The sequence below is a fragment of the Magnolia sinica genome, chromosome 1, assembly GCF_029962835.1.
Source record: "Magnolia sinica isolate HGM2019 chromosome 1, MsV1, whole genome shotgun sequence".
NCBI lineage: Eukaryota > Viridiplantae > Streptophyta > Magnoliopsida > Magnoliales > Magnoliaceae > Magnolia > Magnolia sinica.
Window position 1 is genome coordinate 136,012,398 of NC_080573.1, and position 18,304 is coordinate 136,030,701.

The 18,304-nt window shown below is 41.3% G+C and overlaps 1 protein-coding gene across 1 annotated transcript; it reads left to right on the plus strand.

The window, feature by feature from the left end:
* Positions 1 to 9,501: 9,501 nt before the first annotated feature.
* Positions 9,502 to 14,266, plus strand: LOC131219456 (plant intracellular Ras-group-related LRR protein 4-like). The gene is made up of 3 exons (XM_058214596.1): positions 9,502 to 11,171; positions 12,176 to 13,089; positions 13,754 to 14,266. The coding sequence occupies exons 1-3, from the start codon at positions 10,541 to 10,543 to the stop codon at positions 13,898 to 13,900; spliced, it is 1,692 nt and encodes a 563-aa protein (XP_058070579.1). The 5' UTR covers positions 9,502 to 10,540; the 3' UTR covers positions 13,901 to 14,266.
* The last annotated feature ends 4,038 nt before the right edge of the window (positions 14,267 to 18,304 follow it).

Genomic DNA, 18,304 nt, shown 5'->3' on the forward strand with positions numbered 1-18,304 from the left:
GATGCAATCCGTGACGATGAATGATGCGATCAAGTTGGCTACTCGTGCAGAAATGCAACTTGAACGTCCTAACACACGGACCTATCCTTCTGCAAGGATAGGTCTGCCCAGGGAGCTCCATACCCTAAGGGGAATGAGCCCGTAGGAGCACGCACTCAACCTCCTACATTTGAGAACCGAGATCAGGGGAAGTGGGCAAGCTAGACCCCAAAGGGGCGTATCAACTTGTTGGTCCAAGTAGAATCCCAAACCCTATGCTCGGCCAAGGCCCAATAATTACTATCGTTGTGGCCAACCGGCCACCTATCAAATACTTGTCCCCAGCGAAAAGTGGCAAACCTCGCCATCAATGATGGTAGTGCTGATAACGCTTATGAAGATCCAGATATTGAAGAACAGGAGCATACCACCGAGGACGAGGCAGATGATTCAGGTTGGGTTCAGCAAGATCACGGCGAGTCGCTTGTCGTGAGGCGACTATTATATGCGCCAAGAAAAGAAGTGCATCCACAGCGGCATAACATCTTCCGCACTAGGTGTACGGTGAATCGAAAGGTTTGCGACGTGATCATTGATAGTGGGAGTAGCGAGAACATCGTCTCCAAGGTCATGGTGGAAAAATTGCAATTGAAAACGGAGCGTCATCCCTCTCCATATACAATCGGTTGGATCAAGAAGGTCAGCGAACTGCAGGGACAAGTAGAGGAGTTGATACGTAAGGCTCTAATTCGGGAGAGCATGAGTCCATGTGCTGTACCAGCTCTATTAACTCCAAAGAAAGATGGGAGTTGGCGCATGTGTGTTGACAGTCGAGCCATCAACAAAATCACCATAAAATACAGGTTTCCTATACCACGGTTGGACGATATGCTGGACATGCTAGAGGGTGCAAAAATATTCTCTAAATTGGACCTAAGGAGCGGCTACCATCAGATTCGAATACGGTCGGGTGATGAGTGGAAAACAGCCTTTAAAACCAAGGAAGGATTATACGAATGGATGGTCATGCCCTTCGGGCTTTCGAATGCGCCTAGCACATTTATGAGATTGATGAACCAAGTTCTGAAACCTTTCATTGAGCGGTTCGTTGTGGTTTACTTCGATGATATTTTGATATACAGTCAAGATGAAACCACCCATATGGAACACCTCAAGAAGGTCCTTCAAGTGCTCACTAAAAATAAGTTATACCTCAATTTAAAAAAGTGTAGCTTCATGACTGATAGCCTATTGTTCCTGGGTTTTGTCGTCACATCCACGGGCATTCGAGTGGATGAGGAAAAGGTGAAGGCAATCAGAGAATGGCCGGTTCCTACAAATATTCACGAAGTGCGAAGTTTTCATGGACTGGGGACATTCTATTGTCGGTTCGTGAAAAATTTCAGTACCATTGTGTCACCAATCACAGATTGCATGAAGAAAGGGCAGTTTCAGTGGACTGACGAAGCTGACAGGAGCTTTGCCGAAATCAAGCACAGATTATCCATGACCCCGGTTCTTGTACTTCCCAACTTCGACAAACTTTTTGAAGTCGAATGTGATGCCTCATATGTCGGAATTAGGGGAGTTTTATCTCAAGAAGGTAGGCCGGTAGCCTTTTACAACGAGAAACTTAGCGATGCACGTAAGAAGTGGTCTACATATGAGATCGAGTTATACGCGGTGATCCAGGTACTGCGGCACTGGCGACATTATTTGATTCAAAGAGAATTCATACTTTACACGGACCATCAAGCTCTTAAATTCATTAATAGTCAAGCTAACATTAACCGTGTGCATGCTAGATGGATCTCATTTTTGCAGGAATTCACGTTTGTACTAAAACATAAGTCAGGACAACAGAACAAAGTAGCTGATGCACTGAGTCACCGTACAACTTTGTTAGTCACTATGAGTAATGAGGTTGTCGGGTTCGAGCGCCTCAAAGACATATATGCTGATGACGATGACTTCAAGGACGCATGGGTTAGATGCCAAGAAGGTCACCCCGATGACTTACATATGCAAGACGGGTTCCTTTTCAAGGAAAATCGACTGTGCATCCCAAACAGTTCGCTAAGGGAACAGATAATCCAAGAGCTACATGGAGGTGGCCTCAGTGGACACCTTGGGCGAGACAAGACGCGAGCTCTTGTGGAAGAACGATATTACTGGCCGCAATTGGTACGTGATGTGGGAAAGGCAGTCCAACGTTGTTATATTTGTCAGACCTCTAAGGGGCAATCTCATAATACAGGCCTTTACACTCCGTTACCCGTGCCTGACGGCCCTTGGGAGGATTTATCTATGGACTTCGTGCTTGGTCTCCCACGAACACAACGTGGCATGGATTCGGTGTTTGTGGTAGTAGATCGTTTCTCCAAGATGGCGCACTTTATTCCATGCAAGAAGACTCTCGATGCAACACACGTGGCGAATCTATTCTTCAGAGAAATTGTGCGGCTACATGGGGTTCCTAAGACTATTACTTCTGACCGTGACACGAAGTTCATAAGCCACTTTTGGCGGACTTTGTGGACTCGATTCGATACACGACTTCAGTTCAGCAGCGCCTACCACCCACAGACTGACGGTCAAACTGAGGTTGTGAATCGCACGTTGGGAAACCTCCTTCGATGTATTTCAGGAGAAAAATCGAAGCAGTGGGATTTGGCCTTGTCTCAAGCGGAGTTTGCATTCAACAACATGGTGAACCGCTCGACAGGAAAATCCCCGTTCCAGGTTATTTATGGACGAGTACCTCGCCACACACTAGACTTGGTCCCTCTGCCCAAGCTCCCAGGCATGAGCATTGCAGCGGAACATATGGCTGACAAGATCATGGGCATTCATGCGGAAGTACAAACCAAGCTACATGCCTCGAACGAAAAATACAAGGAGCAAGCCGACAAGCATCAGCGACAAAAAGTGTTCGAGGTGGGTGACCAAGTAATGGTCCATCTGCGCAAAGAACGATTTCCGACCGGAACGTACAACAAGTTGAAGAATAAAAAGATTGGACCGGTACCAATCATCCGAAAGATCAATGACAACGCTTATGTTGTTGATCTTCCAGATGACATGGCGATCTCACGGACTTTTAACGTCGCGGACTTGTTCGAGTATCATGAACCAGCGCATGATGAGAACTCGAGGACGAGTTCTTTTGAAGTGGAGGGGACTGATGTAGAGCGGGTCGCGGACAGTTTCATGGCCAAGATGGATCAGAAAAGGCCCGGTCGACGACAGAAGTGATCCGGACCATCGGACCTTAGATCGGGCGTATCTCGCAATCCGGAAGGAGTTAGCTGACGTAAAATATATGATTTTGGGGTAGAACGAGCTACTTTAGCCAACCAACCCAGCTACGCAGGGTTGCGCCGCCCGGAATTGCGAAAAACCCCTTGATTGACGGTCGTTTCCCTGTTTTAATTTCGTTTTTACTATAAATAGTAAGTTTTAGTTTGATTATAACTCTTCATCCGTTGGGCTTTAGGAGTTGCGCCCAACGTGAAAAGAGCTTAGAATAATTAGGGGAACGGTTTGGTGAAGCCAAATAGGACACTTACTATTTTTGGCCGAAAACCTTGCGCACTAGTAGACATCACGACCGTCTATAAATAGTAAGTTTACTATTTATAGTAAGTCGCGGATTCTAGGAGTTTGAGTTGTAGTTTGATTATGATTTCTTTCCCATTGCTTGATACCCTTATTTAAAGGGTTGTGAACTCGTTTTTAATCATTCATCAATCAATTTCGAATTTATTAGAATTTATTTCTATTTTATGCTTTCTTTCCTCGTGGATTCGAGAAGTCTCTGTGAGGAGTCCAGAGAAGTTCCGTGGATTCGGAATAGTTATCCTCTTGAGGAAGACGGTGCTCGACCTCACGTCCTCCCCTGCGTCAAGTTCCTCAGCACGTGCCGCCCTATTAAGGCCTAAATGATGAGATGCTCCCAAGGTTTGAAACCGTTCATGTTCTTTGTGCCGCCGTAAATAAGCAATGACCTCATACTTTACACATCAGAGATGACCTTAACCTTCGATTATTTATTTATTATTTATTATTTATTTTTAATGTTGTATGTGAGTCGTTAGATATCTGTTTAATTTTGTAAATCAATCTACAAGCAGTGATGGTCAGAATCATCCGCCCAGCATCACTTTTCTTTGGACATTCTATGTAGAGCATACGATTCAGAATTACCACTTTAAAAATTGATCCCTAAACCTCTCTCTCAATTAAGAATTTCGCTACCAACTCAACTATTGACTTGTTTTTATTTTTTATTTAAAAATAAAATCTTTAAATATTTAATTTAGTTTTTTAATAATGTACCAAAATTTAGGGTTGTTACACGGTCCACCTGAGTTGTTGATCTGAATGATCCATCTAGCATAGACTAATGTATTGTAGAGTCTCGGTTCAGTAAGCGGCCCACCAGAGATCCAAGTGTACAGCACATGTGTACAAATAATGTGCGGTTAGATTAAAAAACCAACTATAACAACTAAACGTAAGATTGTTTGATGTGTCGAGCTGGGCAAAATAGACCCGATCCGGTGGATCCGACTCGATCAAACCCGATCCGACCCGATCAAAATCGATCCGACGGTCTGGATCGGTGCTGATCGGGTAGCTCCATCCAGATCCGAAATCTTTTCGAGTTGAATTCGGATTGGCCCTGATCCGACCTGACCCGACCAGAAAACCGATCCGAATGGATCCGGATAGATCCGATCCTACCCGATCCGAAGTAGTTCTTTTGATACTTCTACCTTTTCCTGTGGTATGGTCCGCTTGAGCTTTGGATATACATCAATTTTGGGTTCAACCACTAAAATGATATGCAAAAATGAATGGATGGCGTGGATACATCACATGCATTCAAGGTGGGCCCCAACTGAGATTGCTGTATACAATAGCAAAATGATTTGCTGTGTACCGCACACTGCACACAGCTACTACATAGCTGGCTTTCAACTAAGGTGTAGGTACGTGTCGTGCAAAAGATGATGCTACTCTATTCAAAGGAGATCAACGTTATATGGTCCCATAGTGATGTTTTTATTATATCTACACTGTTCACATATATTTACAATTAATTTAGAGCATTATACAAAAAAAGCCGACCCAAAAAGGGTTTCAATGATAGACATTTAATATTCACTGCTTCTTTCAGTGTGGCCCACTTAATAGTTAGATCTATCTTATTTTTCGTCTCAAGCCATAAAATAAGCTTGAAAAATGGATGGACGGTTTTGATATAACACATGTACCATGATCAGACCCACTTAACTTGCTAACGTGACGTCAATACCGTGTACTACCAACGCACGGAACAGTACCACTGACGCCATTCATAGCTGTAACTTTTAAACGTCGAGCGTTGTACGAATGGTTCAAACGAATTTAACATGGGCCCCACAATGATGTATTTATTATATCCATACCGTTTAACCGTTTTTCATAATCATTTTAGAGCATTCGGTAAAAAAAATGAATCATATCTAAAGCTCAAATGGACCACACCGAAAATAACAATGAGGATAATGATTTTCATTGTTAAAAAATCTGATCAGATCGTACCTAATCCGATCCGACTCGGTTCGGGTCAGGCCAACAAGGTGTCGAATATGATCGGATGACATGTCTCAGATTCGGCCCCGGATCGGAACGAGTTCTGGTCAGCGTATTTAGATCTTGGATAGAATCGGGTTAGGCACAATCCGAACCGACTCGGTCCGATGCCCACCTCGAATGATGTGAGGGCTACTCTTTGATATCACATGAAGCAGACGGTGGATACCCATCCGAGTTACTTTCACAAACCCAGAGCCACATGGGTGAAACTATAATGAGATCCAACCTGTCCATGGTACACTACGTGATATTTACCATTGAACCCACAGATCATGATTATATGAACAAATGGGTAGGCCACAACATAGGAAACAATTATATGCAAGGCCATTGTAATGTTTGTATGCTATCCAATCTGTTCGTATGATATGCTTCATTAGGATGAAATAATTATCTATAAATCACAATTTCAAAGCTAAGATGGTCCATACCAAGTGGATTTTGGAAGTTAAGTATAATCTTTTTGGGTAGCGCACATACGTATAACGGGCTGATTTTCCGGATCAAGGCCAAGGAACTGTGTCGTGCCTGGTGGACAGAGTAGATTTCATGAATTTTAAGCCGTTTCACCGATGTTAGAGAAAGTAATCCTGGCAGTACCTAGTGCGAGAGTATGCAAACGTTTATGTAGAAGATTTGTTAGGGAATTTTTTTAATTATTATTTTTTAATCAACGGTGTTACTAAAGACATTAATGGTCTGGATTATGAAACCATGATCCCCATTTATGAGAATTAAAAACCGCGTACACTGCATAAAGATGATGCCACTTTTAAAATACAATTCCATGTACTTGCTTCAAGTACAGAATAGGCGTACGTGTGCCATAAGGAAGTCTAAGCTATGATATTGGCGGACACGTGCACAAATTTAATGAAGTCTTGGTACACATGTGGCCCACCTTACTATCAAATTGGCCTGGTAAGCTGCTCATACACGTGTGACAGCTTTCCACATTATCGATTATATCTGATCGGGTACGCTTTCAAGACTCTTCCTGGTACAATGGAGATACCAAAGCTGAAATGTCAATTCCCGAAAGGAGAGTTATTTGATACTCCGGCTTCACATGGTGCTCGATACGCGGGCAGTTAGAAATGATAGACGTGGAAACCGCTACAGCTAAGTTACATTCTAAGGATTATATTTCTGGAACAATTATAACCTGTGATTCGTTGATACTTTTATTCTGAAGTAAGAACGTAGATTCTTCATCTTCTTCTTCTTTTTTAACTGTCCAATAAAATATATCAATGTAATAATCAATTTCCAACAAAATTAAATGTTTTCTTGTGGAAATATTTACCTAATTTTAGATAGTTTATTTTGAATTAATTGTATGCAAAATTTCTTCATAATTTCTAATTGCCCGTGTATCGTCATCACGGTCTGACAGAGTATCCAAGTATTTCGCTTGGGAAAAACTAAGGAGTTATTTGATTCTAGGGTTTACATACATGGCGTAGGCACTTAAAATTTGTGCATGGACGTACATTAACTCAAACCAGACTGACCAAATTATAAATTTGATTATTTTTAAGTCTCTAAGAGCCTATTTAGATGGCACCACATAAGTTATAAGTAACTTATTTTAGAAAAGTTTAGTTTATGATTAGTGACAACTAACTTTTTTACTTAAAAGTTATTTAATCACTTCTATTAATTATTATTTATAGCTATTTTAATTTTCCTAAGCTATTGACGAGAGATATCGGGAGAGATGAAATACAAGAGGAGCTGATAAATATAGCATTTATCAAGCATACTTATTTGTGCCTAAGTTAAATTATTTAGAACAAATCCTAAGTCATAAGTCGTGGACACTTGTTTGTTTAAACTAGACAGTTAGATTAATTTCATTTTTACATTTTAAATAAATATACATATTATTTTTAAAATTTACCTGTTAAATAACTGTAGGAGTGTAATGTTGGCTCATGACACATCTTAAACTGTGAACCATGATTTGGACAGTTGAATTTGAATAAAATGTACTCTTATGTGAAAATTTTAATTATTTTGTTACCTTTTTTTTTTTATATCAGACTTCTTGGGATGAACACCGTAGCTGTTTTCGGACAATATCCCATAACGTATCCATGTTCAAGTCGAATATACGAGCAACGCGCAATGATGTTATCCTCTCAAGAAGGACACGTGGAGGATGCTTGCACCAACGGGCTTTGAGATTGTAGAAGCCGGACTGATGGTTTCATGATCCAGACGGTTGATCTGATGATGGGACTCACGGATGTACCTAAAAAAACATGCATGTTATTATCTCAACCATACAATATTTGGCCTTTTGCTTCGAACAGTGCCATGTAGTTGTTTTTCTTTTCTTTTCTTTTCTTTAAAAAAAAAAAAAAAAAAACTTTTAGAGAATCTTTGCAAGCTACTGATTAAAGGGTTAGGATTACATGCACAGTGTACTTTGGATCAAGGTCCAACCAACGGAGACCATTGATCTAGACCACTGAAATGTGGGCCCAGTTACGCGGACAAATCCTGGGGTGGCGCATTGTTTCCTCGTCGTGCACGTGGCGACCAGTTCTCTCAGCACGTGCCGCCCTATTAAGGCCTAAATGATGAGATGCTCCCAAGGTTTGAAACCGTTCATGTTCTTTGTGCCGCCGTAAATAAGCAATGACCTCATACTTTACACATCAGAGATGACCTTAACCTTCGATTATTTATTTATTATTTATTATTTATTTTTAATGTTGTATGTGAGTCGTTAGATATCTGTTTAATTTTTTAAATCAATCTACAAGCAGTGATGGTCAGAATCATCCGCCCAGCATCACTTTTCTTTGGACATTCTATGTAGAGCATACGATTCAGAATATTGACGGTTCAGATCGTTGCCACATCTCACCATAGGGGCTCCAGAAGGGTGACCCATGCTGGACTTCTTAATCGCGACTGATGAGAAACGAGCTCCTTTTTCGTGAGGTGGTGTGCGTGGAAAATCCACCGAGTGGGAACCTGGTAAATTGCTTGAGACGATAGCAGAGTACGAAGACCATAGGCACGCAATCCAAGCCGTCGAAATTATTGGACACGTTTTAGATAAGTACAAAATCAAGATTCACACTCAAACTGTCTTAGCCGTCCGATTCGTGTAGCTATCAAAAGGGCGGTTATGTGAGACAGTTTAATGGTCCAATACCAAAAAAAAAATAAAAAATGTAGATCTTGACAGTCAATTGACCTACGCTTCATCTACATTGGGCAGCATCATTTGGACGGTGCAGATTGATAGTATGTATACACATGCCATGCACAAACGGACGCAACTCTCCTGTGCCCCCTAGCCTAATGGGTAGCAGCACTGTACGATGTTCGTGAGAAATCCTGTCCATCCAACAGTTTCTCTCCAGCTGACATTAGCACAGTAGCCTAAAAATTGAGGCAGATTAAAACTCAAGTGGGTCCACACAATGGGAAACAAAGAAGATGTAAAAGCTCACCACTGAAACCTTTTTGGGGCCCACCATGACGTTTTTATGCCATCCAAACCGTTCACAAGACAATCCCATTGGGATGATCTGAAAATAAAAATAGTAACACGATCCAAAGAAGAAAAAATAATTCTGTGGCACTGCTAAGGTTTCAATGTTGCACGTTCAATTTCAATTGTTTCAGTTGGAGTTCCCTTAATGAGTTTTAGATATAAATAGTTTTGTAATAATACCATAAAATGAGATTTTAAAATGATGGACGGATTGGATTTTACATTGACACTTTTTCGGACTCTACTTTCTCTGTGAAAGCGTATAGAAGATGATACTCTTGCATAGTTTCAATGATCTTTGTAAACAAAAAGCCGGCACCCCATTTTCCGAAAAACCGGTTGGTATTAAAACGCTTTCTTGGTATTAAAACTCTTTCAGCGGTTTTTCGGATCGAAACAAAAACAAAAATTTCGAACGGAAGAGGGGAGAGAGAGAGAGAGATCGAAAATCCCAAATTAGCTCAAGAGAAACTTCCGAGCGTCCAAATAGCTGGAATTTTCAGCAGGAAAACTGCAGGATTTCAGTAGAATATAAGAGGATTCCTGCTGTTTTTTGTTTTTTGTTTTTCTTTCTAAATGTCAAAGATCGTACATTTCTGATGCATTTCATTGCTCAGCTCTGGTAAAAATACAGAGTCGGTTTTCAAGAAATTCCGAGAGAAACAGAGGAATCCATTGACGGATGCTGAGAAAGAATCGTCGTTTTTGTCTTTTTGGTTCCTTTTCTAATCTGGGTCTTTTTTAATTTGACGGGAAAAGCCGTTTTTTTTTCCCTTTCTTTTTAATGTTTTACTGTGTTAATTTACGCGGAATTTCTTGAAAGTTGGAGCTGGAGATTCGTGTTTCGTTCTCTTTTTTGTGAAATCCGATCTGTTTGGCTGATTTTCTGATCATGGTTTTTGTTCTATAGTAGATAAATGCTGTTTCGAGGGGGAAAAGTTGTCTTGTAAAACTGTAGATTTGAAGGAAAGTTCGAGAAATGGGAGAAGAATGGGATTTGGTTTCCTTATCGTTTGTAAAATCTCATCTGTTTGGCTGATTTTCTGATCTGGGTTTTGTTTTTAAGTTTAAAAATACGGTTTTCAAGGTTGTTTTTTCCTCTGTAAAAAAAACGAGGTTGGAGACCGTATTAGAGCTCTCTTCCGATCTGGGTTTCTTGTTTTGAGAGTTTGGAGATTGTGTCCTTGTCGGAATAGATTCATAGGAAGTTGATTTTTAGTTCTTCAAAACAGCAGATTTACAAGACGGTTCTTGATTAGAAAACAGCGGAATTGATGGAAGGAGTTCGGAAAACGTCTTAGAGTCCGCTTAGTAATTGTGGTTTTGTCTTTCGAGCATTCTAATTGCGAATTTTCATATTCGAATCAGAGGAATTTGATTTGGGTTTCTGGTTTTAGAAAGATGGGTGTTTTTCTACAATCCACAGATAAAGTCGTCGAAGAGATCACGAGAATTAACAGATCTCTGCCCACCAGACCACCTCTCGATGACATCGATGCAGCAATGGCTTTGATCCAGAATGTCGACAAGGAAGAGCAGTCGAGAATCGAAGCAATTTCGAAGCAGAAAAAGGGTACCAACATCTCAGAGGAGCTGTTCTTTGTGTTGCAGGAGATGCAGAAGAATCTGGCCTACTTCCAGAGCAAAGAGCAGAAGAGAGAAGCTCTGAAGCTTCTCGAGCTCGAGAACATTCATACGATGTTCGACGAATTCGTTCAGAGAGCAATGAAATGCCTCCCTTCTTCCAACAACTACAGTACGGCTGGCCATTCGAATGGGTCGGTCTCGGCAGCTCCAACGAGCTCTTCTGCCAGTACTGCTTCTACTTCTTCTGCTAGTTTCGATAATTTTACTGCATCGTCCCATTCTTACTCTGTGAAAGAGAGGAGGAGAAGTGCCGAGCTGTTTAGTAGAGATGACAGCTACTTGAAGAAAGCTAAATCTACATTTGAAGTTGATGGTATCCGCGCCTTCGCAGATTCACCACATGGCCTGTCGCTGAATCCATCCGTCAAATCTATAACTGACTTTGGTGAGTTTGATGCTTATTTCTCTTTCAATTTGGACTGTTTTATACACACACACACACACACACACACACACACACACACACAGAGGATTTTAGCAGTCTGTTCTTCTGCTTGAGCTGTGTACTTTTCCTTTCTGTAATTTGAAATGGGTATCTGGAAATTCAATATATCTCTCATTTCTGTAACTTTTCTGTTGAGTTCTTGAGATTTTGATGAAGTCAGTTCTTTGGTTACTTAGGATTTGATTTTTTTCTTTTCTTTTCTTTTTCCTTTAAAAAAAAAAAAAAAAATTTTAATTTTTTTTATAATTGCCTTGAGCTGTGCTTTCTTGTTAGAATTGGAAATTGGCATCAACTATCAGGTTGCATTTGGTTACACCAAATATCATGATATTTCATAATTAATCAGTCTAACTTGGTTAAAAATTTCATGATATTTCTATGAAATTTGCTGCAACCAAACACACCCTACATCATAGTTTTCTGTTTTCACTTAGAAGAATGCTGATTAGAGATGCCAGCATCTTCATGTCCCTAACTCAGATGCACTGCATGCGCCAATGTGGCTCATGTGTGCGGAATTGGCGACATCCATAGGGCTGTCCAAACAGTGAATGTTCCTTAGCCCAAAAACATGGATGGTCCATTCATCGGGTGGGTGACATGTAGGAGAAATTATAACCAATAGTCTACATTCAACGCACATCTGCCACTGCCTGATGAATGGGCTAGCCTGATTTAAGAATAGGGACATGTGTACTAAATGGACCGTCTGATGATCGTCCAGGATACTGCACATACGAGCCACATTGGCCTGCGAGGCGCAGTTGTGTCCGTCTCTTGAATGTGGCACATCTGGCCTCTTTCACAGAAGATAAAACAATCTGTCTTGCATTGTTCTCATCATCATCTTCGCCATTGTAATCTTCCTCTCTATTTTCTGCAACTGCATACTTACGAAGATCTCTTTCTAATCTCTTCTTATTTTTCCATGATGGATTGTCTAGGAGGAGATGTTGAGAAACTGAGCTTGATAAAACTAGCTAGTTTGATAGAGGTCTCCGCAAAGAAAGGCACCAGCGACCTCAACCTGCAGAATAAGTTGCCTGAGAAAATGGAATGGCTGCCTGATTCAATTGGAAAGTTGTCTCGTCTAGTCACCCTCGATTTCTCTGAGAACCGAATCGTCGCCCTTCCATCCACGATCGGTGGCCTCTCTTCCCTAGTTAAACTAGACCTCCATTCGAACCGGCTGGAAGAGCTCCCTGATTCCATTGGCGATCTTTTCAGCCTGGTCTTTCTAGACTTGAGAGGGAACCAGCTTTCAACATTGCCGATAACGCTAGGCAAATTAGCCCACCTTGAGGAACTCGATCTGAGTTCGAACCGGCTGTCATCGATCCCAGACACAATTGGGAACCTCATCAGCTTAAAGAAGCTGAACATTGAAACAAACGACATCGAAGAGCTCCCACATTCCATCGGCCATTGTTCTTGTCTTGTTGAGCTTCGAGCAGAATACAACCGTCTGAAAGCCTTGCCAGAAGCTGTAGGGAGGCTTGAATGCCTAGAGGTCCTGTTGGTGCGTTATAACAATATCAAAGCATTGCCCACCACAATGGCGTCCATGTCAAATTTGAAGGAGCTCGATGTCAGCTTCAACGAGCTCGAGTCGGTGCCGGAGAGTTTGTGTCTTACAACCTCTCTCGTCAAGATGAACCTCGGAAACAATTTCGCTGATTTACAGTCATTGCCACGGTGCATCGGTAACCTCGAGATGCTAGAAGAGTTGGACATCAGCAACAATCAGATTAGGGTCCTCCCAGACACTTTCGGGATGCTATCCAAGTTGCGCGTGCTTCGTGTTCAAGAAAATCCCCTGGAGGTACCACCGAGGCATGTAGCTGAAATGGGTGCGGAGGTAATTCGGTTCGCTTTGCATTTAGTAAGCCTGAAACAATTTGCAAAAATTCAGTTCAATCTTAGTGGAGAAGATCAAATTTCAATGAGATTTTTGGAACTCATGATTTAAAAAATAAAAAAAATAAAAAATTACCCCAATTGTAGTTTCCTTCCTTTCAAAAATCCAAGCTGAAAGTAAGGTAACTACAATTCGGAATCCGATATGAATGCTATGGCCTTATTTGAACAGGGGGTTGAATTTCAACTTCTTTTGGATTTTCGTCTGCGAAAGGATTTGAATCCGGAAGAGTTGGGTACATTCGCGTACCCGAAATGGTCCAAAACAGGAGGAAAAAAGAAGTGAAAATAAGGGTCTGTTTGGGCGCCACTTCATCTCATTTTTGTTAATTGTAATTATGTATTAGATCATGATTTAACTAAAATGAGATGAACTCATTTTTAAGTGGCACCCAAACAATCCCAAAATGGATGGGGCTATCCAATCAGATTCCATTTTTGCTGCTCCAACGCAAACCAGCCTAACATAAGCAACTACAGTTTATCATTTCCAAATTTTCAATCAATTCATTGCAATTCAATTCAATGGATGATCCAAACACAATCCAAACCGACAATGGACAAGCGCTTTCCTTCCTTGAACTAATCAGGGCCATTGTTTTCAGGCCGTTGTTTCTTACATGGCTGAAATCGTTGCGAAAAGGGATGTGAGGTCGCAACCCGTCACGGCGAAGAGTAGATGGTCTCAGTTTTGCTGTTTCTCAAGGCTTAACGAAAGGAAGCACGGTGCTTTGGACTATATCAAAGCCTGATTTTTCAACAGCTCCGACGAGAATCTGCACACAGCCCATTTGGATTCAGTTCAACTCGCTTAATATTCTTCTCGAATTCTTTGTTTTTTTTCCAGGGAAATTCATCCGTTGAGAGCTTGATATATAACCCATGATTTTAACGGTAGAAGAGTCCACCAAAATCTCGGAAACATGGACCCAACCACTGCATCCGAATATGTAATCAAAGATCATATCTTCATGTTAGTTTGTCTGTTGCCTCACCTGTATCCTTAATCTTCTTCAATTAGAATGACATGTATATCTTCTACTTCAGCTGGCCCCAAAAGAATGTTTTACTCTGTAACTGTCTTCATTAAATGAAAAATGAGGTTATTAGATCAGAAAGGAGATGGTTTATTATTATTATTATTATTATTATTTATTTATATACATGTGCTTTAAGCTTATATATATTTCATACATGAACATGAAGTGCTCGGCATGGAACCGAGGCTTTAAAACAGGTTCTATGGATTAATGGGTTTTCTGTGTTTTGCAAGTATGGTTTTCTTTACATGTTTTGAGGTTTATTTTTCCATGGTGCACTCTCACTTCTGGGGCCCACCTGTGATGTGTATGTAGAATCCAAACCCAAGACTGTCCTCGTGTACCTGCATGTACAAGTGAGGCTCATGGTTGGTGATCCAGACCGTTTATCTGGAATGCTCTACAGTGGACGGCGATTGCCCAAAAATGTACTGATTTGATGATCATATCGGTCTGATATATGGCCTCTTTTGAGACAGTTGCTCATACTCTTTCTTGACCGTCTAATTGTAGGCCTCTGATTGAAGGGCTAGGATTTCAAATCAAAGGGATTATGATGTGTCCCCTATCCGCAGTGGCTTAAATCATATTAACCATTCTGATCACCGAATCAAGAGGTCCACTTGTATGAACTGGCACATCAGGACGGGAGTGGATTAGGTGTTACACACCTACCGTGGGGCCCACCTTGATAATATGTTATATATCAATACCGGCCATCCGTTTTGCCAGCACATTTTAAGACGTGTTCCCAATATTTAGGCAGATACAAGTATCAAGTGGACCACACCAAAGGAAATAGTGGTGATTGAACACTCACCATTAAAAACTTACTGGAGCCCATTGTAAGAAAATCTGTAATTTTTTACTTTCCATCCAACCCGTTGATAAGGTCAAACATAACTGCATGAAGGGAAAATACAAATATCAGGGTGATACAAAACTATGGTGCCTACAAAAATCTTTTAATTGTCTTTCACCACTTTTTATTGTGTTGTGGTCCAGCGGAGAATTATATGTGCTTAAATTTTAGAATAATCAATGAAATGAGATGGAAAAACTGATGGACAGTGTGGATATAAAATTCATTAATAAAATTGGGCCCCATACGGTAAGGGTAACACCCAACAACGTGTTACCCGGGTAACAGCTAATCCGCTCCTCACCAGGACAATGTTGAGGGGATGACGCATCCGGACGTCAGAGAATCCTATCCTGTCGTCACTTGCAGGGGCACTTTCGTCCAAATACAGCGGTTACCCACCCCTCGGGTTCGTTGAGAAAGTGGCGCGACGACAGGTGGAAAGCTATCGGCTGACGTTTTTCACAGAGAGATGCCAGATCCGCGTATGCCGGATCTGGACGGACCCAAGAGTCTCTGTGGGATCCAGAGAGATGCCTGTTATAAATCGACTCTGTCCATTAGTTTTTTTAAACATCACGATAAGACAGGATTTCAAAAATAAGGCATATCCAAAACTCAGGTGGAACACACCAAATGAAACAGTGATAATGAAAACTTTGACCGTTGAAACCTTTCTGAGCCGACCTCGATATTTATATGCCATCCAAACCGTTCATAGGGTTGTTACCACTCAAATAAGATGTATGAACAAATATCATACTGATAGACAACTTCTATGGTCCCCACAGTTTCCTATGGTGGGCGTTCAATACCGCTGTTTCGTGTGTTGTGGCCCACTTGACTTTCGTTTCTACTGATTTTTCAACTACTGTCAGGAAGCAGATTGGCTGGTGTACCACACACCAGCTATATAGCAGACGCTCTTCGAGCCGACGAGCCCCGACTTAATGGAACAATTAAAAGGGTGATCAAAGTTACATGCCCCACAATGATGTATTTATTATATCCCCACATTTTAAAATTTTTTGAGATCATCTTAAAGTATTAGACAAAAAATGAATCATATCCAAAGCTCAAATGGACACCATCAAAAATAGCAGGGAGGATAATGATTTTCATTGTTAAAATTACGTAGGGCTCACCAAAACGTTTATTTTCTATCCAATCTATTAGTAAGTTCAAAAATACTTGGATAAATAGGAAAAACAAATTTTATATTGATCTGAAACTTCTATGAACCCCAAAAGGATTTTAATGATAGACGTTTAATGTCCTACTGCTTTTTGCAGTGTGGTTCGATTGATCTTTATATCTGTCTTATTTTTCGGCTCAAGCTTTAAGACGAGCTCACAAAATGGATGGATGGTTTGGATATGACACATACCTCATGATGGGACCCATAGAGTGTGCTGACGTCAATGCACCAGCTATATAGTTGGTGTGTGGTACACAAGCTAATCCGATGCCTATTGTCACGGCCATCCCTAGGGAAGCAGATTGGCGGGTGTACCTCACACAAGCTATATAGCTTATGTAGTAACATTGGCAAGTTCTATGGGTTTGATCATGAAGTATGTGTTTTATCCAAACCGTCCATCCATTTGGTGAGATCGTCTTAATGCCTGAGGCGAAAAATAAGATAGATCTAACTATCAAGTGGACCACACTGAAAAAAGCAGTGGTGGATTGAATGTCTACCATTGAAACCCTTTTTGGGGTCCAAGAAGTTTTGCATCAATATGAAATTTGTTTTTCCTCTTCATTCAGGTCTTTGTGACCTTATGAACAGATTGGATGGAAAGTAAACATTATGGTGGGCCCTACGAATTGTTTAACGATGAAAATCATTATCTTCGCTACTACTTGTGTTGTGGTCCAAATGATCTTTGGATATGATTCATTTTTTGGATAATGCTCTAAAAATAGATGAATGGTGTAGATTTAATAAATACATCAATGTGAGGCCCATGTAACTTTGATCTCCTTTGAACCGTTTGTACAACTTGGAGATCGAGGAGCGTCAGTGCTTGTCTTGGCACGACACGTACCTATAGCAACTATGTAGCTGGTGTGTGGTACACCAGCCAATCCGCTTCCATCTCTAGGACGCGGATTTCCTATGAAAGCCTTTCCCAGGAAATCCACGTCCCCATCTCTGTGGACATACAAAGCTTCCGACACAGGAACTTCATGTACCCCTGGCACAAGCAATTCGCGTCCGATCTGGACCGTCCATTAGGTGGTCCTATGGCCAACATCGTGTAAGCAAAAATAAGCTAAAATCGTTGGGGTGAGGCCTATGTGCCTTAGTTGAAGAAAATTGTTTGGTTACCCCTGTATAATGTGATAGATAAAAGATGATACACAGTGTTATAGGAAAATCTAGACCAACCTTGGAAGAGGTGGGCTTGGCTCGACCGATTGAGTGGACTCACCATAGCAGGCCGGACGATAAATGCGGATGAGCCGAACCTCAGCTCGTCGATAATAGCAACCAAAGTTCAGTTTTCAAGTTCTTTTGTAGAGCTTTCACATCGGCCTAGAACTCGGAAGAAGCCATTACACACTCCATCCATTGGCTCCAACCCGATCCTTGCTGACACACGACCAATCTTGACCCACTTATGGGTTCGGACTGTCAAAGGAAGGATTCAGACTTTAAGGTCGGCTCGGGCGGTGGCATTGGGCTATAGGGTCGGCTCGGACGGAGATGGAACCTATGGTCATGCTCAAGGATCAACTCCAATAACGCATGCATGGAGTAAGATCTGGCACACAATCTACGGGTAACTACCAACATCAGCGCATTCGTCATTCACTTCTATTGGCAAAGATCGTGTGGAAAATGACGGGCACAGTTACTTCGATCAAAAGGTATAAATAGGAGACGTATCCATAGGGACATGTACGCAATATCTCACACCCTAAGCTCCAGCTACACTACTTAGACCTCGATTCCTAGCTTGACTTTAGCATCGGAGGGTTCCCTACTCTAGCTAGGGTCTCCTTTGTCCTGCTCCTGTGCAGGCTTACAGAGCTCGGCGCAAGTGTTCGAAGCTCGGCGAGAGTGAACCAGAATTTTGCATCAACATACATGCCTTTAGAAATTTTATAGGTGGCATGCAAGTAGGTTAAAATAAACTGTCCATTTGTGGGACCCATTTTAAATGGGTCATGAGCTAAAACTAAGCTTATTTGATCATCTTTCTATCGGATCGGCGGACTTTTATTTGACGGCTAAAAATGAATAA